Below are 22,863 nucleotides of genomic sequence, written 5' to 3' on the forward strand. Positions count from 1 at the left end.
ACCCTTCCCGTGAAGAAATTTTCCCGATACCCAACCTAAACCTCCCCTGGCGCAACGTGAGGCCGTTTCCTCTCGTCCTGTCGCTCGTTATCCGGGAGAAGAGACCGACCCCCGCTGCCTACGGCCCCTGTCAGGTGGCTGCGGAGAGCGATCAGGTCCCCCCTGAGCCCCCTCCTCTCCAGGCCAACCCCCCCAGGTCCCTCAGCCGCCCCTCACAAGGCTGGTGCCCCAGCCCCTGCCCCAGCCCCCTGCCCGGCTCTGGACACGCTCCAGCCCCTCCACGTCCCCCTGCAGTGAGGGGCCCAAAGCTGAACACAGGGGTCCAGGGGCGGCCTCACCGGTGCCCAGCGCAGGGGGACGGGCACTGCCCTGGTCCTGCTGGCCGCGCCGTGTCTGCTACAAGCCAGGATGCTGTTGGCCGCCTTGGCCACCTGGGCACACTGCTGGCTCCTGTTCAGATGTCCATCAACCAGCACCCCCAGGCCCTTTCGCACCAGGCAGCTTCCCAGCCGCTCTGCCCCAGCCTGTAGTGCTGCCTGGGGTTGCTGTGACCCAAGTGCAGGACCCAGCAGTGAGCCTTGTGGAACCTCATACAACTGGCCTCAGCCCATCAGATCCCTCTGCAGGGCCTTCCTGCCCTCAGGCAGACCAACACTCCCACCCAACTCACTGTCATCTGCAAACTTACTGCTGTCACAACCCCCACCATCTTGTTTCATTGCCAGTTACTAATTTTGCTTGATGCATCATGAGTTTCGGATCTTTGCCCAACTTTAGTGTTGACCTTTTTTTGTCATTTTGAGCTGTATGTTGGGCAGGCAGTTGGGCAAATTCCTTAAAAACCATTCGGTTTCTTTTATGAATGAGTTTAAAGTGAAACACAGTCAGTCTGCCTTGCGTTAAAGAATTTCATGGCAGCTGACCTCAAATTAGCAGAGTGAAGAGGTACATCAGGGGCAGGGGAGCCTGGGTGCGGGAAGCAGGGGGAAGTGAAGCTGAATGGGGGATGGAACCAAGTGGAAGCCTTCAGCAGGGGAGGCCAAAGGCAGTGAAGGATGAGACATATGGATAGGGGGCATATCCCTATGGGATACCCCTGAAGGAAGGGGCATCAGGCTAGGCTGTGAACACCAGAGCTGATCATACACAGCACGCACTCCTTACCGTCTACCATCAGAAAATCACTGTGAACTTCAATTGCCTGTCTCTCGTCAACACCTTCCAGGGCCTTTTCCACAAGTATAGACTTTTGTTGCAGTCAGTTTTGTGAAGGATGTGTGTACAAAATGGGGGCAGCCAAGCAGCTTGCACATTACTTCACCAAATTTACCCTACTTTCATTGCTCCTGACTGTGGCTACAGCTTCATGGACGAAACATGCTGTTCTGGTGTACTCTGCACGGACCTTTTAGACAAAGGTAAAAGAGACCAAAGATGCTATTAAACAACCGTAGCTGTGAGCTAATGAACCACATCTCAGCTCGCTTCCTGATGTTGCAGGCAATGTGGCCATGTTGGATGCCTGTGTTGGCTTGATGGGAGCGACAATACAGCAGCAGGAATGAGGAGCAGGGGAGGAACAGCACTGTTCCTTTCAGCAGCACTGGTACCCTTCCGATACCTGTGGATCTACAGCCACAAGGCTCGAGTACTTGCTTGGTGTGTCCTCAGTAAGCAGTGAAGTCTCTTGAGCTCTATGAAGGAGGCACAGTCCCAGCAGCGCCTCGTATGCTACTCCTGTAAACACATCTTACTAAAACTGCTCCCTTGTTGAGTGGAAATTTTTATATTTTTTTACCCTTTGCAGATTCTTTTCCAAGATGACAAAGTTGGTTAACACAAATGTAGTGACTGAATCAACTGTAATAGCCAGCTATGAATAATATTTTTGATGTGTAGTAATCAAAAATGTTAATTTTCAAAAACTATGGAAGTTGTTTTCCACCAGGCGTACTGGCAAATAAAATCAATTACAAGCACAGCTCCAAAAGAGATGAGTAAACAGAGGTGGAAATGGAAAGCTTCTTCAAAACCTCCTCTCTTCTTGAGACTTCTAACTCATGTAGGTTATTATTTGGAAATCCCAGATAATGCAGGCTTCATTGGAGTTGATATAACATTGGGTCTTATTAGGGTGTCTTGTCTGCCTATCGCTCATAGCTTTCAACTCTTCCTTGACTTTGGATAATGTTGACACCAAATGTTTTTTGGTATAATGGTACTCACAGAAATGAAGGGTTCCTGTAATATCCAGCTCAGGACACGCGTTCCAGAGACACGTAGATGCACAGTGCTGTATCTATAGTTGCAAGAGTGCTGAAATGCTACCACTTTTTTCTCAAGAGATGCCAATGACAGACCAAGCCGAAAGCTTTGCCCTGTATGCCACTCTTCTCAGCGGCAACTCCACTAGATGGTGCCACCAGAAAAGCTACAGCTGCGTTAGTGTCCTCTGTAACTTTATTTCCATTATTAGAACTCCTTATACCAAGATCCTAGAGCACTAGGTGCTCAAGAAACACAGCACAAAGAATAACTCAAGTGTAGTAATTGCCAACGGACAGTAGTACTTCAGAGAACAAATTCTGGAGTAATAGCTCTAAATAAACGTTTAAACTTTTCACTGTACTGCAACCAATACCTCGTCTGACCCAAAACATTCCACACTTAATTAGCTCCTGCAGATTCTTTTAGATAACAGATAAAGTTCAAGGTGGAATTTGTGTGGCAGAATGCTTGTATTAGAACATGCTTCATGGCTTTTATAATAAGGCAAATATGCAGATAAGGAAAAGGCTTGTAATTATCTCTCTGAATAGCTTCAAGGCAATCTTATATTAAAGGAAATGGGAAAAGAGTCGATAAGACATGCAGGTTTTGCATTCTTTCTTTTTGGTTAACATGGTTCAGTAAGTCCCTTTCTACGTAATTTTATTTTTGCCTCGTGTGTACAACTATAAACACAGTTTAGACAGTGGGATAAACGTGAATTTCTGATTTCTGGGTACCGTATTTTTTTTTTTTTCTAATTACTGCCTTTATGTTGGAACCTTAGCCCTGCGATATCCAGCCGCAAACTCTGTGTTTGTGTAGGGATGCACAGCGCTCCAGCAGTGGGGGGTTGTGCGAGAAGCATTCATTGTGCCAAGCTATTCTACGTGGCAGCGCGGTGTGACACCTTCCCCAGGCCTTTCCCACCCACCCAGGGCCTGGGCTGGCAGCGGCCTTGTCCAGAACCACAGCTCCCGCCGCACACAGCCATCAGCTCCGAGGATGGCAACACATCTGCTCTGAACCGCAGCGCTGGCGGCCCACACGCTTCCCTCCGTCTGCTGTGGTTTAGGAAGCGATACCATTTTTCCACCTAAAACCAGAAAAATCTTGATCCAGAAGTAGCACGGGCGCAGCAGTTGCTGATTTCCAGGCAACCCCCTAAGGCAGGGGTTGTGCCACTGCGCCAGGCGGAGCCGGGAGCCCCTCGGCCCGTGCGCAGGCGGGTGGAAGAGGAAACACGAGCCGCGGAAGCTCGGTTTCCTCAGGAACTGCCCGGGTTTTATTCCGGGGAAGTCCTCAGCGCGGACATCCACGGAGAGGGGGAGCTGCCGGCGGAGGCGCGAACCCCCGGCCTGCCCCGCCGCCCCCGGGGATACAGCGGGCCGGGGCGGGCGGACGGCGCCGAGACACCGCTTCGCCGGGGCCCACGGGCTCCGCCCGGTGCCGCACCGGGCCTCCCCGTTCGCCGCGGTGCCGTTACGCCGCCCCTGCCCGGACGGGACCGTTGACGACCACCTCAGCCGCGCGCCCCGCCCCCTCCCCGCGGCGGCCGGAGCCTGCCAGTCTGCGCGCGTGGGCGGGCGCGCGCGGGCACCTACCTGCCCGCCCGCTCCCCCGCCCCCAGCCCTCGGCCCCACGTGACGGCCGGCGGCCAATCCCCGGGGGCAGAGCGCGGAGGCGGGAGGGAGGCCGCGGGGCGCCGCCGCTCCCCTTCCCCGCCTTCCCCGCGCGCGCTTGCGCCCTACCTGCCGGAGACCCGCGGCGGCGGCGGCGGCGACCGGGCCGGGCGGCCCCGCCCCTGCCCCAGGCCCCGCCCCTGCCCCTCCCGCGGCTCCCGCTCGGCGGCGGCGGCAGGTGAGGATGCGGCTGGGCGGGCGCCCCCGCGTCGGCGGCGCTGGCGGCCGCCGGGGCTGAGGTCGCTGCCATGGCTCTGCCGGGCGCCGGGGCGGCGGCCGCCGGCGGGGGTTCGTGCCCGCTGTGGACGGCGCTGTACGACTACGAGGCGAGCGGCGAGGACGAGCTGAGCCTGCGGCGGGGGGACGTGGTGGAGGTGCTGTCGCAGGACGCGGCCGTGTCCGGCGACGACGGCTGGTGGGCGGGGAAGATCCGCCACCGTCTCGGCATCTTCCCCGCCAACTACGTGACCCGGCAGCCCCGCGGCGGGGTGGCGGCGGCGGCGGCGAGCGGCGGCGGCGGGCGGGGGGACCCCGCGGGAAGCCTGACGGAGATCGACTTCCAGCACCTGGAGCTGCAGGAGATCATCGGCGTGGGAGGCTTCGGGAAGGTGTACCGGGCCACCTGGCGGGGCCGCGAGGTGGCCGTGAAGGCGGCGCGCCAGGACCCCGACGAGGACATCACGGCCACGGCGGAGAGCGTGCGGCAGGAGGCCAAGCTGTTCTCCATGCTGAGGCACCCCAACATCATCGCCCTGCACGGGGTCTGCCTGCGGGAGCCCAACCTCTGCCTCGTCATGGAGTTCGCCCGCGGCGGCTCCCTCAACCGGGCCCTGGCCGCCGCCGCCGCCCCCGGGGCCGGGGCCGCCCGCGGGGGCCGCCGCATCCCGCCGCACATCCTGGTGAACTGGGCGGTGCAGATCGCCCGCGGCATGCTCTACCTGCACGACCAGGCCATCGTCCCCATCCTGCACCGGGACCTCAAGTCGAGCAACAGTGAGTCCCGGCCGGGGCGGGGGTGGGGGGATGCCGGGGTGAGGAGGGGCCCTCGCACCGCCGCGGGCGGCCGAGGGGACGGCGAGGGGCTCCCCGGGCCACGGCGGCGGCGCCCGCCTCAGGCTGCCCGGCGAGCGGGGCCGTGTGGGCCCGCCGTGGCGGCGCGGGGGCGGCTCGCTCGGCGAACGGGCGGCCGGGCCGCGGCCGGGCACGGGCCGGGAGCCTGGCTTCACCGGGCGGCGGGTGTCGCAACATGGGCGGCTCGGGCAGCCCGTGCCAGCAGCTGGGGCTGGCGGCGGGGTGGTTGCCTGGCGGCGGGCTGGCAGCGGAAGGGCGGGGGAAGAGAGCTCACCTGCGGCGCAGGCAGAGCCCCGTCCCGGCAGCTCCCTTGAAGCGGGACAGAACCCCGTGCGCGACCACAGTGCGCATCCAGAAGACTTCTCTTACTGCGCTGTGCGGCCCTAGCTTTTGAAGGTTACAGCAAACCCAGCGCCTTGGGAAGGAAAGGTTTAATAAGGTTTCGCTGCTGAACGATCATACGTATTTCTGTTTTTCGTTGTGTGCGTTTAGCGTTGCTGAAATTCACCCGCTTGGCAAACACCAAGACAGAAAAGACGGTGGCTTAAAACCAGTAGAAACTCTTGTGCACTTGCCAGATTTGCTTTCAGCCGTTGGCACAGACAAAGGCACCTGAAAAGAGCGAGGTTGCTGTTCAGTTCATGCTGAATGGATCCTTGGTCCGTCTGTCAGTACGAGAGCATCTAGGATTTTGGCAGTTGTGGTGTTGGAAGGCTGTCTTACTAGAACAGATGTTTATGACTTGCTGTTATAGTTGTGTTTTGAATTGGTGACCCAAAAGGGGAAATCTGTATGCTTCCGTAAATGTCTAAAGCCATTTTAACTCGCTTTCCTTTTTGTTCTGAATGTGCCAAATGTGCAGCAACATGTTACTTCCCTCCCACCCCCGTTAGGAGTCCTTAAATAGTCCAGTAGAAATAAAAAAGCTTCATTCAACTTTGAAGCACTTTGTTTTAAAAGCCCTTTGCAGCGTGTCTTGAAGGTCATCATGCATGGGTTGTTAAGACAAGGCTCAGTCATGGGACTGTTCCTGAGAATACTTTCACTATTTGTTTGATAAAGAAAGGACCTAGCTCAGCTACCTTTGTGGTTCTGTCTGTAGCACAAGACAATAAACTCTTGGAACATACCTTTCAGGTCGTGGCCAACATCTTAATTTCTAGCAAGTTGTCTGTAGGCAGCTTGTGCCCTCCTAGTCAGCTGCTGTGTTCACTGAGTTGCTGTACCTTAAGTATTAAGTGGCTTTCCTTAGACAAAAGTGGGTTGCTGTATTTTAGCCTCCTAAGGTGACAATGGCAAAGTCCATATCTGAAATGAATTCATAACCCTGTGGTTTAGCGTAGCACCTAGAGCTGAGTCAGTTACTGCTGTGAACTGATTACCGTTATCACCTCTGTGTATGTGGATAATGGCAGCGCATTTTAAAAAAACATGCTTTGGTTATAACTTTGGTATATGTACCTGTTTTGCTGCTTTCATTACTGCTGTTGCACATGTGCTTAGTTAGCTACTTAGTTTTCTCACCCAGATTTTGTGTTGAAGTTTGAATACAGTATCGAATATGATAAATAAAATGATGTCTCTTGATCAGCCAGCTGAATGACAACATTGGAAGACAATGGTATGCTAGTGGTGCAATATACTATTGTACGCTATTGTAATTAAGTTCAACATGGAATTTAAAATGACTGCCAATCGTGACAGTATCCCCTGTTCTATTAACCCATCCGTTCATCAGAAGTTTCACTTTATACTTTTACTGTAGTCTTTTCCAGTCTCACACAGTGGGAGTGGAAACCTGCCAGGGTTGACTGATGGACTTGTTTGGTGTGGCTAGTAACAGTTCAGCCGTGGCTATAGCTGCAGACAGGGATCCAGCGGCATGCGTTCCTCGGCTGCTCGCTGCTGCTTTTCATAGACTGCTGGTGGTAGTGGTTCAGTTCTCTCCATTAAGCAGTTCTAGGTAGTTTACAAATGTTTGAGTTTTGTGCTAGCTCAGTTATTTTCATTAAGAAGGAGTTTTTCTTCCTTGTCCAACAAATTAGAAAAATGACTGCCCTTAACATGGTGTAGTAAGGAAAGCTACTCGAGCTACTTCCTTAGCAAACAGGCAGGAACTAATTTTTCCAGTCAGGGGAAGGGAGCCCCTTCCACCAGTATATTTGATCCAGAAAGGATATATGTCTGGGCTTGTGGTTGGCAGGCAATAGGCAAAGCCAGCATCTCAAAGACAAGGGTGTTATTTCTCTCCAAGTAGTTTTATGGAATTGGAATCTGTAGGACAGCGTCTCTGGTGTGGTTTCACTGGTGCCAAATTGACGTGACGGGGGAGAAGGTGCCACAAACAGAAGAGCCATGAGAGCCGCAGCAGGGTTTTAATAACAACAATGACCATCTAAGTTTGTATGCACAAGTTTCCTTGGGCTCCTTTTTTGGGAGGTGGGAAAAGGTTTTTGTTTCTGCCAAAGCAAAAAAAAAAAAGGGAAACAAATAGATATGCAAATGTTTCCTATGTTGGGAAGAAAAACTAACAAGCTTGAGGGCTGAACAAGGAAGTAAGGAGCAACTCTTGAGTTCTGTTGGTAGCAGCTTCTTCAATTCTGTAGAATTGTAAAATAAACTTACTATTTAAAGGTCATTCAGAAACAGACAAAGGTGTAAAGAACACTTTTAGCTTTGGGTATGTGTGATAAAATGAAACATAGTATCCATGGCCTCTAATGTTGATTTGCAAACTGTGGGTGCTTTATAAAATCTTGTGCAGGTGGCATGGTGAGAAGTTTCTCTGGAAAAGAACATGGTCTATTTTGAGAATAACGTCCTCATAAGCAGTTCTTATGTTTTTTTATGTTCATAGATACACTTTATAGATTAAGAAGATAACCTAAAATTAAGGATTAGGAGGTGAACTTTACCTATCTAAAGCCTGGAGAAAAAAATTGAAAGAAATTTTTTCAAACCATCGTGGATAGTCAAGGAGTTTTGAGTTAAACGATATTTTGACTGAAAGGCAGGTGTCTTAAAAATTGCAAAAATACTTGAACATTCTTAACTGTCTCCTGGGTTCAAACTTAAACTTGGTTAAGTGTGTCATTCGATTACGATAAAGTTATGTTTTTCTGAAAATAAAAGACAAGCATTCATCTGCAAGACTGGGCACTAATACTTACATGTCTTTTTAGCACATCTCAGCTGTTTTGCTGACTCTTTGAAAGGGTAACTTTTTTTTTCTCTGGTGGAGTCAAAATGCTTTTTTCTGAGCAAGGGCACTCACCCGATTAGTTATGAGACCAGTGTTTTTTTAAGGGCTTGGTGCAGCTTCTCCTGATTCTTTTTTAGTATTCTGAAGAAGGCTAGTAATATGTTTGGGTAGAGTATGCAAGGTTTTTATTTTCTGAAGTCTAGTGTAGAGAAAGCAGAGGTTTGCAGTTCTGGGATTGATTTCAGACTTGTGCACTTAACAGTCACATTTAGACTTTTACCTTAAAAAATAAGCAGTTTATCTCTAGTGCAGCAGCTTTGTGTACTTGTAGGAGAAGTTACAAAAAGTTCAGAATATCTTGCTTACGGCATAGGCCCATCCATGAATGCAAAGTAAAGCACAAAGCTGATTCTGTGCAGATTATGTGTACTAACACAATACTGATAAAGTGGTTTGTTGTAGATGGATATGTGAGTAGGGTTCACTTTGCTATGGCTTTCACCCGCTCTTCTGGCATCCCGGGATCCTTTGCAGCTGTCTGAAGTGTCTTGAGTTTATATTGCTTTTTGAAATGATTAAGGACAGCTTGAGTTTCAAGGATTGTTGAATTTGGACGCGACAGTTCTAATGAGAGCAATACTTGAAATCTGAAGGAATCAAACATACAAGTGAACAGTAAAACTGCAAGAGGACCATCCATTTAAGGTGACATTCTTCAAACTAGTCTCATGAAAAGCAGTCAGAAAATAGAAATCATTTGGTTTTAAAACCTAAAAAGGAGGTGTGATGTGGTTTGACAGAACTGTTGAATCAGTTGCTTTTGGTGTGGGATGGTGTCCTGGAGTTTGAGAAAGGCAAGAACAAATTGTCTTTGGTTCTTTGCTTTTACAGGTTATTTGTAGCAGGGTTGCTCAAGTTATGCCATTAAACACCTTTAAAGTTAAATGGAGATATTTTCAAGAACCTATAAAAACTACTTCCTTTCTAACTTCTCCACCTAGCAACTTATGCTAGCTGGCTGGAGAGAGGAAGAAAAAGAAACTAGAGTTAAGCCTATCTGCCATCTTCTGAACTTTATTCTGAAATCAATAGGGTGCATAATTTGTCTCTTGACTGTGTTTTAAACAGGGAAGACTTGCTCAGAATCATCTAATGTACAGTTACCAAGAAAATTCAAAATTAAATTTTATTAGAATGGTCTTTAGTAGTTCTGAGGAAGAAGAGAGATGGCTTTTCAGCAGATTTGAGCTTCAATCTAACTTTCTTTGGAAAGTTCCAAGAGGTCTCGTAGTGGCAGTGGATCTTGGAGTTGTTTCTGTCAATAACACTGTGCCAGTTACTGCTCGCCTATCATATTGTAACAAAACTAAAAAAACTCATTTTCTGCAGGTATGTATTTTGCGCCTTTTGCGCCTCCCTCTCGTCCTCGTGACATTCTCGTTCACAGAACTTCTACTCTTCTGCTTCCTTCCACATCCTCAGTGTCCCCGATGGGCTAAGCCTGGCAGTCCCAGGGTGCGCACCTCCAGTACTGGGTGGCTCCTGCACCTCCTATAGCAGGCCGCGTGTGCTGTAATTGGTTTGAAACTGCTTGTATTGCCTAGCTAACTGTTAAGCTCCTACTGGCTGGTATCTGTGAGGTCTGGAGGGGAATGAACATTTTTTTCTGGAGGACTAACTGGAGTTCCTCTTCCATAAGGAAACTGACCTTCATAAAACCCATAGGAGCCACATCTCTGAGAAAGTGGTATCGCTTTGACTAACGTCAGATAGATAAGATAGTGGGGCCAGAAGTTATTTACCAGTTTAAAATTCTTATGCTGTAGTTTTCCATGCTGTGCTTGTATAGGAAGTCACAGTCATTAAGTGCTTTGCACTATTCTTAATTATTTGAATTGCGTAAGGCTAGAAATTGTTCCAGGTACACCTGCTTCCTGTCTGATCTCTGAGTGGCAGCAGCCCTGCCTTGTGCTTTGCTGTAAAGATAGTACTGCTGCATTACAATATAAGAACTGGTCATACATCCTGAAGCATCTGGAAGTGTATAGCAGGAAAGAGCTCTAGTTTTAATAACCTTGTCCATTTTGTATTCTTAAAAAAACCCAAACACCAACAAACCCCCTCAAACCACCAAAAAACCAAAATCAAACCACCCTTATGCAAACTGTGGCAGGATTGCAGAATTTAATCAACTTGGGAAACAGCATCCCATGATAACAGAAGGCTGTGGTCTGTTAAAAGTTAGCACGTCACTGAATTCTAGTAAGTTTTTCTTTTGAATATAGTTATGTCATATGAAGGTGGTCCATTTTGCTTCATAAAACATTACTTCCAGTAATTTTGTTTCATTATTTGATGTGTGCTCACACTGTGTAGACAGGGATTTTATTTTTTAGAGACCCCGAAGGCTAGCTGGCTTCTGTGGGAGAAGCAAATGCTTAGCAGCCTTGAGCTATGGTGTATCTTCTTCCAGCTCATCAAAGGAAATGTTTTATGTTATGCCCATTTTATATTCAGTTGATATATTTACTTGCTGTATATAAATATGTTGTATATTTTGTGTTCAGAAAGATGCTGGGATTCAAGAAAGAACAGGTTTGAGTCACTGCTGTGATTGTCTCAATCTGCAGTAGAAATAACTAGCACTACAATGTATGTCATAGAGGCTGATTTCCAGTTGAAGGCTATGTTTCAGCATTTAAAATTAGTATTTAGGAACTTAATGATTTTTATACAGTATCTGTCAAATAAAATTTTGTGAACTACTGCTCTGTAGCACAATATCTATTTGTACGGTCTGTAAGCTTCCAGAGGAGGAGTAACATCCAGCAGTTATGTTACTTGTAGTTGAAGACTTAACCGCAATAGTCATTTATTTCACCTTGATCTGTTATCTTCGAAACTTGCTACCGCTTGGTGGTTTTCTGTATCTCAAGTCTGGACATTAACAGGTGGAAAAAAATGCTCATTAATTTAGAACAAATTCCCTCAAAGTAAACAATGTGCAGGTATATTTATATATAGTCCTTAATGCTGGAAACGAGACTCTAGGCTGTAACACTAGCTAAATGTCATATAATTAAAACACCTATGTAAATAACCCCATTTATAACTCATTTTTAATGCAAACTTTCACTTAATGTTTCTCCAGCTATGTCCATCTGACAACTGTAAAGTTGTGCTGTATTTGGTCTTGAGGCTGTTTGCATCTTTAACAGGTAGTATTATTAATTCAAGAGTAATGATACTTTGATCTTTTTCTGGATCTTACTTGGTTCTTCATGTCTTTATCTTCTCCTTGTCTTTCCTCTCTCTCATTGTAAGACACCTAGTGATCAGTTTACAGCTGCTGGGGAAGGTTTTTTCTCTTTTCCTGCTCCATGTTGGACTCTCTCCTTAGCAGATTTCTGCAAGAGGCTGCTGACCTCTTGATGCCCAACATGGGGGGTCATGTTCTAGTCTGTATGTCACATTTGCTGACTGTATATTTTGAAAAAAAAGAGTTCTGTATGGGGGTAACATTATAAATTGAAGTCTAGGACTTTGGATTAGAGTCTTTGCCATGTTTGGATACTAAAGAAGAATTCAAGCATTACTTGGCTTGGTGGTTTTGTGTTTGGTTTTTGGTTTGTTTTTTTTTTTAAAGCTGGTATCTAAGGCTGTGGTCACATACTTGCCTCTGAAAACTGCAGTGAGTGAGCAACGTGTTTCCATAGAAGTCAATGGAAAAACAGCAGCTAAACACCTCCCATTAGTTGTAAAAATACTTGCACAGTTTTGTTCGTTCCCCTACACAGTGAGAAATAAGTTTAGCTGCTGACCATAACACTTGTGAAATGAGATATTGTACTTAAATAAACAGATTGCAGAATGGGGTTGGGATTTGGGCTTTGATAGTGTAAGCCTAGCATTAGGAAATATTGAAATATAACTGAGTTTTCAGTTACAGATTATTCTCCCCCACCCCGCCCCTTGGGACTGCAAGCACAATGCATGCCTTTGGACCCTCTTAACAAAAATTATTATTCTATTAGAGTGTTGTGTTCTGCAACCTCAAAAGAATAGAGAAGTTATACATCATTGAACTGTATTTGGATGTTGAATGCTATCTTGTGGTTTCTTTGACCTTAGAAGAGAATGGCTTTTTGTTTGCAATCTGTAAGCTTCCTTATCACTGAGTATAAACTTTTTTCTAAGCATGCTTCAGTGTTTCAAGTTCTGAAATGTAATGGCCTTGTACAATGCATGTTTGCAAGGAGGGTTTGCAGCATGGGTGACTTTTGTCCTTGAATTTTATTTCTGATGATTTCTTAAAATGTGAAACAGTGAAAGTCATCTCAGTGACGTTCAGTAATAATGCCTCTAAAAAGTGCAGCAATTTTTTTTTGTTATTGGAGCTTTGGCTTGCTGGTTGTGGTTGGTTTGTTTGTTTGTTTGTTTTTATTAGAGGCAAAACTATGGCATTAAAGTCAACAAAAATATAGACAATATGCATAGATAGAAATAGATAAAATATATTAAATACCGAATGACTTGGCTGTCTATAGTAGCAGAACCGAAATAACAGCTGGTATCATAAATGTGCATTCCTGGATTGACACTATAAAAATAATTTCACCATTTTTATCTTACTTGACCATGTTACTGAGAGCTTACCTCAGGTCAGTAACTGAAAGTAAGAGGATGTTTAAATTTTGTATCTTAAAGTCATGGGTTATATATGGTAAGGTGGAGAAGTTACTTACTTGTATAGTGTCACCACAGAAGTATTCTTCCTTCTTGGAGCTTCCTGCCAAGTTTAACCTTTTTTTTTTTTTTTTTTTTTTTTGGGGGGGGGGGTGTCATAGCTCCAGTTAAATCAGTCCTAGACATGCCAGTGTTGGCTGTATAATCATGCTTTGTTCTCTTCAGAATGACTAAAATCTGTGTTTTGGCAGGTGTACTATTAACTTGGAGCTGATAAGTTGGCCCTCCCTCTCAAAAATGCAGGAGTAACTGCTTCATTGCTGTGGTTCATTATGGGGCAAATTAAACCTTGGAACTGGTTATATTTTAGCTCTAAATGTTGGGGCACTTTTGTGGTTTTCTTTTCCACTAGGATGAAATGCCACTGTTCTTCCTGAAACTAATTGCATTTGTTTCCTCATGTGTTATGCAAAAAGGGAAAAATGGTACTTTTTAACTCATTACTGAATGTTATGCTAATTATTGAGTCAAAAGAGCAGGTTTTCCCTTCCATTTTCTCCTCCCAAGTGAAAGGTAGTGCTGCCAGTTTTGCAGAGCTCCCATTTCAAAGTAGGTGTTTTGCCTGTGCTATTAAAGAAGATGAGAATTCTTGGAAAAGCATGGTCCTGGGGGTGCTTGTTCCTCAGCCACTGAAGAAACTGCAAGGATGGAAAGCAGGAATCCTTCTATCTCACAGAATAAATTTTGATTATTTATTTATTTTCCACCAGTTTTGTGTTTAAAAAAGTGGGCTCAAAAATTCTGGGTTTCTTTCTGCGTTGTTTTGAAGCAGGTTGGTTGGCAAAATTTTTTTAAAGGAATAAAACTCTCTCAAAGAAACTGACAACCTAAGTCAGGATAGTTTATGGACTGTAACCTATTAAAATTCCTCATAGAAAAGATGTTAAAGGAGTTTCATGTTAACTGATGAAGTTCTAGGGGAACTCAATGACTGAAGTTGACTAAGCATCTATAACCAGAGTTTGTTTGGATTCGTAGTGGTAGGCATCTTAAAAGGGACAGAGAAATTTTTTTTTGTCTTCAGTTTATTCAACTGGTTCTTTTCAATAGTGAATTTCATCAAAGATTATTTTATGATGGAAAAAAGTAGTAAAGCTGGATTCAATTGTTACATGTCTGATTAAAACTAGATGTAAAAGGGGTTAGATCTATTAATTCTGAAACGTTGCTCGACTTCTCACTTAGTACAGCAGGTGATGTGCAGCTTGATGTAGCAGCTAGCTGTGGGAGGAGGCTTCACCCATCTCCAGGCACAGGTTCTCCCCCCTCCCACGTGTCAGCAGAATCTGCTCCTCTGTCTGCATGGCCGGTAGGTCTGGGTTAAATCAGCAGAGGGATCCAGCAGAAAACTATTCTAAGCTGTTTTATTTGCAGGCTTAGTTTTCTGCTGAGCTGTCTGGCTAGTTCAGTCTCCCAAGACTACCTAGCTGCTGGGCTCAGGGCAGGGGAAAAAAAAAAAACTTGTGAGGATGAGGGGCTATAACTGGGGAGGAGATTAAGATAAGTATTTTAGTGACAGCAGGCTCTTAAAGTCTTGGCTGTGACATCAGCCTACACCCTTATACTTCAGTTAGTAAGTCACCTTTAAAGGTAGAATGTGTTTTTACTATTTATGTATCTATATATTTATATTCAGCTTTTGTAAATTTGAATTTTGAAGTGACATTTTTTGTGCATTAAATGCTCTAATTTCAACACATCCAATACCCCTTGATATAGACCACAAACTAAAGCAACAAGGAAGTATGTAACTGCTGAGTGTAATACGTTATGATCAGAAAAAGTATGCCAGGTATGTAAATACTTGTGCATATTCAGAAGCTGTGTATTCTCCTGATTAGCTTGAAATATCAAATTGCATTGTCATGTTCTAATTACTTCAAAAAAACCCAACAAACAAAAAACCATATAAATTCAAAACAAATTTGAATGAAATATTCTTGTTTGTTTAAATTAAATCTCGAAAAAGGGATTTGAATAATGATAGGTAAATTAACTTGTTAAGTCTGAAGGAAGGTAATGGCTGTCAGCTCTTGCCCCTGGATGCTGTTTTTGAGATTATAAATGTCAGCTGCACTGCCCTGCTGAATTCTGTATGTTACATGGCATATATGTATTTACTTTGTTTTGAAGGGAATGACAAGATCTTGCATATGGGGTCAGGGAGGCGATTAAGGTGTTTTCTGAATGTTTCTGTTGAAGGAAACTGTACCTGGTGCATTATATTTTGGCTGTGACTCCTTTTGCAGCTTGAATGTAATAGCTTTAGGGTTTTTATGAATAATAAGTTCCTAAAAAAAAAAATTAAAAATCACTGTTTCCTAACTGCTGTGGTGCTCTCTAAGGAATGGATACACAACCACTTTATTCTGTAGAGTTTGAAACCAGAAGGGTATCTTAGTCAGGAATGACTGTTTCACCGCCTAACTGTTATTGCTTGTTCTATGCACGTCTTTCTGAAATCTGCTTGCATTTTGGTCACTGTTTTTATTGCATAGCTGCCTTTCAAAAAGTTATAGCAAGCAAAGAAGAGTGAGCTTATAAGAAAGTAAGTGTTGTTTCAAATCAGTAGGGAAGTTCCTGGCAGATGCCACATAACATGAATTTTTTGAGTTTTAAAGCTGAGTTTCAGTGTTGACTGATTTCCATGTAATTGTAATATTATGGAGGAATTGCTGTAATGAGGTAACTTTTTCTTAAATGTAGTATTTAAATAGGAGAACTAAGCTTAATATTTTAAATATTTTAAATGGGGAATTTGAGGATTTTTAGTGTTCAGTCTGCTTTTGAATTTTGGCTGATGCAATATCCAAATCCTACATTTTTCAGAATTTACTGAAGATTTACTGTTTAAATGATGATTATTTGAATGTCTAATTATAAACGCTTCTTACCTATGGTACTTCCTTCTACGGCACAATAGAAATTTCTGTTTTGCATTACAGAACTATCTGAACAGCAAGTGAAGCACAAATGGCAGGCAGTAAAGTAACTCACAGTATCTACAGCCGGTGCCAATAACTTGTTTAAACTGCTTCATTCTCTCAAGTTTCCATTTGCCCAAAGATACTTTAATAATGGTTATTAAAGAAATGAAGGGGAAGCAAAAAACGGTGGTGCAAGGTGCGTTGAAGCTGTTGAAATCTTACCCCTTTCTGATCCTTACTCCCTGTCATTCTTACACTTCAGAGGTTTTCCTGTGCCACATGTCCCTCTGTGGGATGTGTTTTTCCTACAGGGTCGGTGTGTATTTGTCAATTTTTGCTGTCAAAGACTTTTTATGTCAAGTCTTGTCTTGTTTTGGCTTTCCAATTGGGAACACTTCATTCAGGATTTTTTTTAATGTATGTTGGCTGCTGTGAAGTAGGACTCTTTTTTTTTTTTTTTTTTTTTTTTTCTCTAGATGTTTTTAGACAAATACATTTAAGAATAAACTTGCTTTCCATTTAGTTTGAAAGTTAAGAAATGCTTGTATGCCTGCTGTAAAGGGGTGTAGATGATAGAGGAGCACAGTATCCCTGTAACAAAAAGTAGAGAAGTGCCTCCTGCGTATGTAACTAGTGTTTAAAGGATGAAATTCCCTTGCTGATGGTGAGCTCTAAACTTAATCTAGTGAGATAATCACAGTCTGACAGATACTGGCTACAGTTAACAGTTGTTATCCTGAGAACCCATAGGAGGAAACCAAAGTACTTAAGAAGCAGTGCTGTATAGGCCAGTGTATCATTTGTACGTGTTGGAGATGTTCTGATCAGTTAATGTTTTCACTGTGGTAATTAATTTGCAGCTTAAAAACTGAGCATGGCTTCTATAAGCAGTGTTGAATTTTTAATTTCTAATTACGACTGGGACCAAACAACAGCTCCAGATAATGGAGTTGGTCTCAGTATTGATGAGGTATTGTGTTTCCTTAACTGGATATGCAACATCTAATAAGTTTTTCTTTCTGCCTGTTAGTTCACAGGTAAAGATGCAGGGTTGCCCTGCTGGTTTTGTTGCATGTTGATTTAGTGAATTAACAGGAACCAGATTCACTTGCAAACAGTTGGAGAGGGAGCTGGCCAGGTGCGGGGGAGACTGATGACAGTGGCAGCATTGTCTGTGCAATCTCTGTTTACAAGTAGAGGTGTATAGTGAAACATCTTTCTTTCTGCTATTCTCTAAGAATGATTTTATCAGTGGTGGTAAATGTAGTGGGCATGTAGGCGATCTTACCTGTAATCCTAGTAACTTAAATAGCTATGCTATTAAATAGCTTATATTTGCAAAACCCATGATAGCCAGCTATTTAGCAAACTGTAGATAAGGTAGCAAGAAGCCATTGGTGACAATTAACTCGTGAAAATAAGGTTGCTTAATCTTTTTAGTAGTAACAAAGAGAAAATAAAGAGGATAGAGAAGAAAGTATGAAGAGGGTAGGAAGGACAGAAAGGACTTGAGTATTTCGGGATGATTTTTTTTAAGTTTAAGCATGAAAAGGTAGTTTGAATTCAATACGTTTAAACTATTAAAAAGGTGTTCGATCCTTTGACTTGGCTTATCTCAGAATACATTGTTTACTCAATTGGTTTAAATGGCTGGTAACTGAAAATGATCAAATGAAAGTGCTGGAATGCATTATGGAATAAAATTATTTTAACTGCATGAAGTCTTTGGATTTCAGAAACTTTTCAAATGTAGTGTTGGATTAAGTGGGGGCTTTGAGATAGATAAGGTTGGAGAAATACAATCTATATGTATTTAGTAACAAAAAGAGAACCAAGACTGTAGGCCATAACCTGTGTTAAGAGTAGCATTGAAGAGCTTAGTGCTCGGTGGCCGTTTCTTGAGTGTGCTACCAGCTCAAAGGTCTGTCCAGGCTTCCCTTGGGCTTGTAAATACTGCTTCTTAAGCTACATGAATTTTAAAATAAAAAAGGAGCAGCTGAGGTAAGAATGTAAGCCTTTTATTTAAAATTGTGCTTTAAACAAAATACTTTCAATTTAAACGAATGCTCTTCGTTCCTCTCTAAACTTTCAGCATAGTCCTGAAGGTAGCACTGGAGGTGGAGTTCTGGACCTGTCTGAATTTGGTAGAGCAGGCATGCACCCCAGGAATCTGTTTTGTCTAGATGTGCTTTTTTCTATTATTTCTTGACTCGTTACAGCCTATCTGCCTGTATCCAGGCTCTCACTTATTATTTTTTTTTTCTTTTCCCCAATAAAATTTCAATCCATGCTCACAAGAAAAGATAATGGAGCAGGGTGGGCAGCTCTTACCCAAATCTGGCCAGACCTGGACTGCCACTTGTTGCATCTCTAACCTGAGCTGCTGCACTGGATCTATTACCTTTTGCTGTCAGTAGTTCAAAGCAAGTGTTAATGCCAGAGGGGAGAGTTTGGAGTTGGAAAGGTGGGAAGGGAATGGCACAGGAAAAGGAGGGGGGACTGGGAGCATTGGCTGGGATTTTGCTGGGACTTCTGCCTCCTTTTCTTTTCAAGCCTAAATTCTGTGCCTTTCCTGACTAAGAAAACCGGTCATATGGGAACAGCAGCGGTTCAGCAGAGAGATGTTGTCGGTTCTATTTTAATTAGAGGAACATGGACTTGGGAAGTACTGGCTGGCTCAGCAGGTCCAGTTCCATTGCAGTCTTGAGCATCTGTGTGATAGATTTTAGTTTTTAACAGTGTGCATCTTACCTGCATGCTGTTACACCGTAAAATACTTGGTGGTGTGCCATATGATTAGTAGAAAGACTCCAGCTGTAACTATGATAATGCAGAAAGCATGGCTGATTAATGGCCTTACTACTTAAGGAACCATTACTTTTTTGACAGGAGTCTATGTTGGATCTTCTGAATTATTTGAGAAGTAAACTGTGCTTTACACTGCAGAGGAGGGCCAAAAGGGGGTGGGAGAAAAGAGGCAGTATCTTGAAATCTGGTATGACTCCCCAGCCTGGTAGCTCCAGATCTAGAAGTGAGTTTAATCACAAGTGTGCCTGTAAGATGGATCAGTCAGGGCACCTGGGAGAATATTTTTACTGGTAAGAGCACCAGCGCTCTAGAGTCTGCATCCTGCTTCTATATATGGCTAACATCTGTTCTCATAACTTATTTCAACCTTTGTTTACCCTAGCAAAAAGCACAAGCTCTTCTGATTTTATATAAATTAAAGATGTTACAGTATCCTAACTATTCTACTTCTGTTTTCTGCATCTGCTTCAGTTTAAGTTCCTGTCGTTGAATACATATGTGCTTTTTTAGTTGTTCGGTATTTCATGTGAGGTCTTATGCTTGGTACAGTTTTATTGACACTTCCCTGTTTCTACTAAAAAAAGCATTTTTTGTGTCTTTTAGAATTGCATGAGCTACTTGTGCAACTATGTGTAGCTCTGCTTTTCCTTCTGTTAGCCAGAATAGGCCAGCCATTTCTTCGTCCTTCACCTCTGCTTTATAGCTGTAGATTTTATGATTGATCCCTTCCAACTTTGCATGTTTGCTAGTATGATGGTCTGATCTTTCTCAGAGTGGGCAGTATGTAACTCTGTTATCAGTTCTTGAAATGCACCTTGTATTTTTACTCTGATTGTGAATTGGCATGTGAAACAAATGTGCTTCCTAGTAAACACCTAATTATCCTGATAAATTGTCTCCTAGTATTTTCCTTTATACAACTGCTGTACAGAATTCTTTGATTAATCCTTATTCTGTCTGTATGATTAAACTTCCTGAAAAGTACTCGTATGTGCTCAGGCCTGCTACCGTAACTGCTTTCTAAGAACCATCTGTCAGGACAAAATGGAATTAGTGTGTTGTAAGCTACTTGTAATGTAACTCTGCCATAATTTTGCTGTTTTTTCTGTGTCTTGATGTCCTTAATTACTGTCCTTAATTTTCTTCAAAATTTATTTTAAATAATATTTAAGTTAGATTAATGTCGGTAGTTGAGTGAATAGTTCAGTTTTGAATATAGTTTACTTATTTCTGTCAGAGTGCCATAACTTTAGTTACATAAAAATGTTCGATAGTAGCTTTGCAGTTTTTACAGCATTAGCCCTGCTCCAAGGTGGGGGGGTTGACATCTTGAGGTCTGTTCCAACCTAAATTATTTCATAATCTGTTGAGCTACTTCCTTCAGTGAGCTAGGATGAGCAATACTTGGATTTCCAAGTTCTTGTTAGTTATATTAGACAGCTTAGGAATTTAAGGCTTTTTCCATCTGTGTGGTTAGATAGCAGTATCTTTGTTGCAGATGTTCTTAGAGTGCTCATGTATGCTTGCTGCACTGTTGAAAGTGTCTTGAATTATTAGGACCTTTACAACATCACATCTACCAATTTCCGTACCACTTTTACTGCATGGTATTTGTATGTTTTCATTTTTCTGACTTAAGGGCTTTTTTGGGGGTTTTTATCTTCAACTTGCTGATTTATATTTCAAGGAATTATGGAAAGTAACACGCAATAACATCTCTTTGTTCTCACACTATAAATGGTTCTGGGCATGTGCTGTCTCTTATATTCAAGCAGTGCCTGGCATATGGCACCCTAACCTCTGCTTCTGTGATGTTAATAAATTTACTTTCCCCTTCATCACATTCCAGAAAGGTAGAGTCACAAAGGGAGGTATGCTAAACTCAGAATTGAGTTGAAAATGGTGTTACCAGTGGGAATCATATGCAGACTTAAAAAATATTTGGTCAAATGCTTATTTCTGGCTGTAGTACATACAGTTTTTGGGTAACAGTCCAAGGTGAAGTTTTACATTAGTTTGATGCGAAGTAGTATTCTCACATCCAACTTAGTCATCTCCTGTTAGATTTTGAATCTAACCATCTAACTGAAGAAACAGTCTCTGGCTTTGCTTGTGTCAAAATAAATGAGGTGGACACAGGATTTTTCTGTACTTCTGCATTCCTAATTAATTCAGGGGTTTTGGTAGGTATGATTTTAAATAGGCTTTGTACTTTGTAAATATTTTTGCGCTGTGTTTGCCAGAAGTAAAGCACTAATCTAAGTATGAATTTTACTCTTTGTGGAAAATAAACCATCTGGAAAATGTTAAAAGTAAACCAAAAAGTGCTAAACTGGCTCTTACCCAACTTAACATTGTAGAGGTATTGGAGCCCAAAAAGGCAATTTAAAGGATTTCGAAAAGAAAAAAGGTGGAGGCTGAGTGAACAGGATAAGCACAAGATTGTAAAGTGACTGCTCACAGGTCAGCAGCCAGCAAGGGCCAGGAAGCTGTGGAAGAGGCAGAAGGATGCTGTAGTAAAGGTTGCTAGGCTACTGTGAAGGACGGAGCACTACTCAGCTATGCCGAGCATTTTTACTACCCAGCTGCTAAGTAATCTGTGTATAGTATTGCTGTTTTCCTGGCTACTGTCCGGAAAGGGAAGTTTGAACTGCTAAGAAACGTTGTCCTTTGTAGGACGAAACTTGGTCCCATGCCAGTTATTACCTTTTGCAAGACCAACTCTTTTTGGTTTCGGTCACATTGACTGACAAGGAATGTCAGGAATTCTGCTGAACATGTTTGAAATGGAATAGCAAACAATAGGTCTTTGATTCAAGTATAAAAGTATAAAAACTCTTGCATGAATTTAACTTGTTCTGGTGGTGCTGACTGGTGAGCTCTTGGTTTGTCTGGACCATTTTGGCCTGCATTTCTCCTACTTTGTGTTAAGAAGCTTACTGAAAATGCAGTGTGGGTTCTCTTTCTTTTAATCTGGATTTGATGTAATTTTTTGAAATATTGGTAAGAATGTAATTAATCTGTACCGGTAAAAAAGATTTCTTGTGATTGCAAATACAAGGTCATCAGTTTTTTCTGTGAGGGAAGGTAGTTCATCTGCTTTTCTTGTATTAATGGGTTCCTTGTACTGTATTTTTGCCATACATACAGTTGGAAAACACATACATTTATGATTCTTCTTATTTGTAATTTAACCTTTGATCTTTGTCCCAGGAGATAATTTTAACAGAAAGTTAAGCTAAGTTACTCCCACAGACAGTGACAGAGGGACTGGATATGGAACTAAAATTATGCTGTGTTAATGATTCCTTTGCAGCTGTTGTCTCTCTCCTTGGTAACTGTAACAGAATAACCAATTTCTCTTTTCTTTTAAAACTATTTTCTGAAGGTGTATTACAACTCTGCCAATGCTGTCATGTTGCAAACAAGTCAGACACTGAATGCATGCTGTAGGGTGGCACAGTGATAAAAGATAATTTACTCTTTAGCATCCATAAAGGTGCAGTGGGTATAACGTAACATGCATTTGATCCAAGTCCAGTGTCTTTTTTTGCCAGCTGGGGACTCCCAAGGCAAGTCAACTCCCCTGGTCTATAGTACCCCAACTTGTACTGACTCGTGCCTAGGGATTTCTTGAACTTATTTTGTGATATAAATGCTCTTTATGAAGTTGTCTTCTGTGAATTTGTATAGGCGCTTTTTAAATCTGTGTAAAATAATAGTATTCACATGCTATGCCAACAATTGCAAAGTTCACCTACCTCTGTGTTGTGTGAATGACTGCCACGTGTTTGATTCTTATCTGCTAATTTTGCTCAATGATGTCCTCTTGTGTTGAGAAACCATGAGCAATTGTTACTTACAGCTTTCTTAAATCCATAGGTGTTGTTCTAGATTATGTTCTCAGGTGTTTCTTTTCCTGGGAAAAGACTCCTTGTCTGTTAACCATTCCTTGTAGCTGGGGACATGCTGTTTTAAGCACCCTGCTTGTATTCTTCTCTATGTCTCTTTCAGTTCTGTTACATACTTTTTGAGATGAATAGGAGCCAGGATTGGGTGCAGTATTAAGCATGGATTTTATACAGTGGGATAATGTGTCCTGCTTTGTTTTCTAAGTATTTTATAAGAATTCTTAGTATTTGTTTTTGGTTTACTACAA

At 43.2% G+C, this 22,863-nt stretch overlaps 1 protein-coding gene across 3 annotated transcripts in view; it reads left to right on the top strand.

Annotated features, from left to right (window-relative positions):
• The first annotated feature begins 4,033 nt into the window (after positions 1–4,033).
• Positions 4,034–22,863, top strand: part of MAP3K21 (mitogen-activated protein kinase kinase kinase 21) — a 43,470-nt gene continuing 24,640 nt past the window's right edge. Inside the window, exon 1 of one of the 3 annotated variants that reach the window (XM_056343729.1) lies at positions 4,034–4,943. In XM_056343729.1, coding sequence (XP_056199704.1) covers positions 4,199–4,943 — 745 coding nt within the window. In that variant the 5' untranslated portion in view covers positions 4,034–4,198. The remainder of the gene's footprint in view (positions 4,944–22,863) is intronic. The other 2 variants (XM_056343730.1, XM_056343731.1) reach the window with 2 other exon arrangements.

The sequence above is a fragment of the Falco biarmicus genome, chromosome 6 (assembly GCF_023638135.1).
Source record: "Falco biarmicus isolate bFalBia1 chromosome 6, bFalBia1.pri, whole genome shotgun sequence".
NCBI lineage: Eukaryota > Metazoa > Chordata > Aves > Falconiformes > Falconidae > Falco > Falco biarmicus.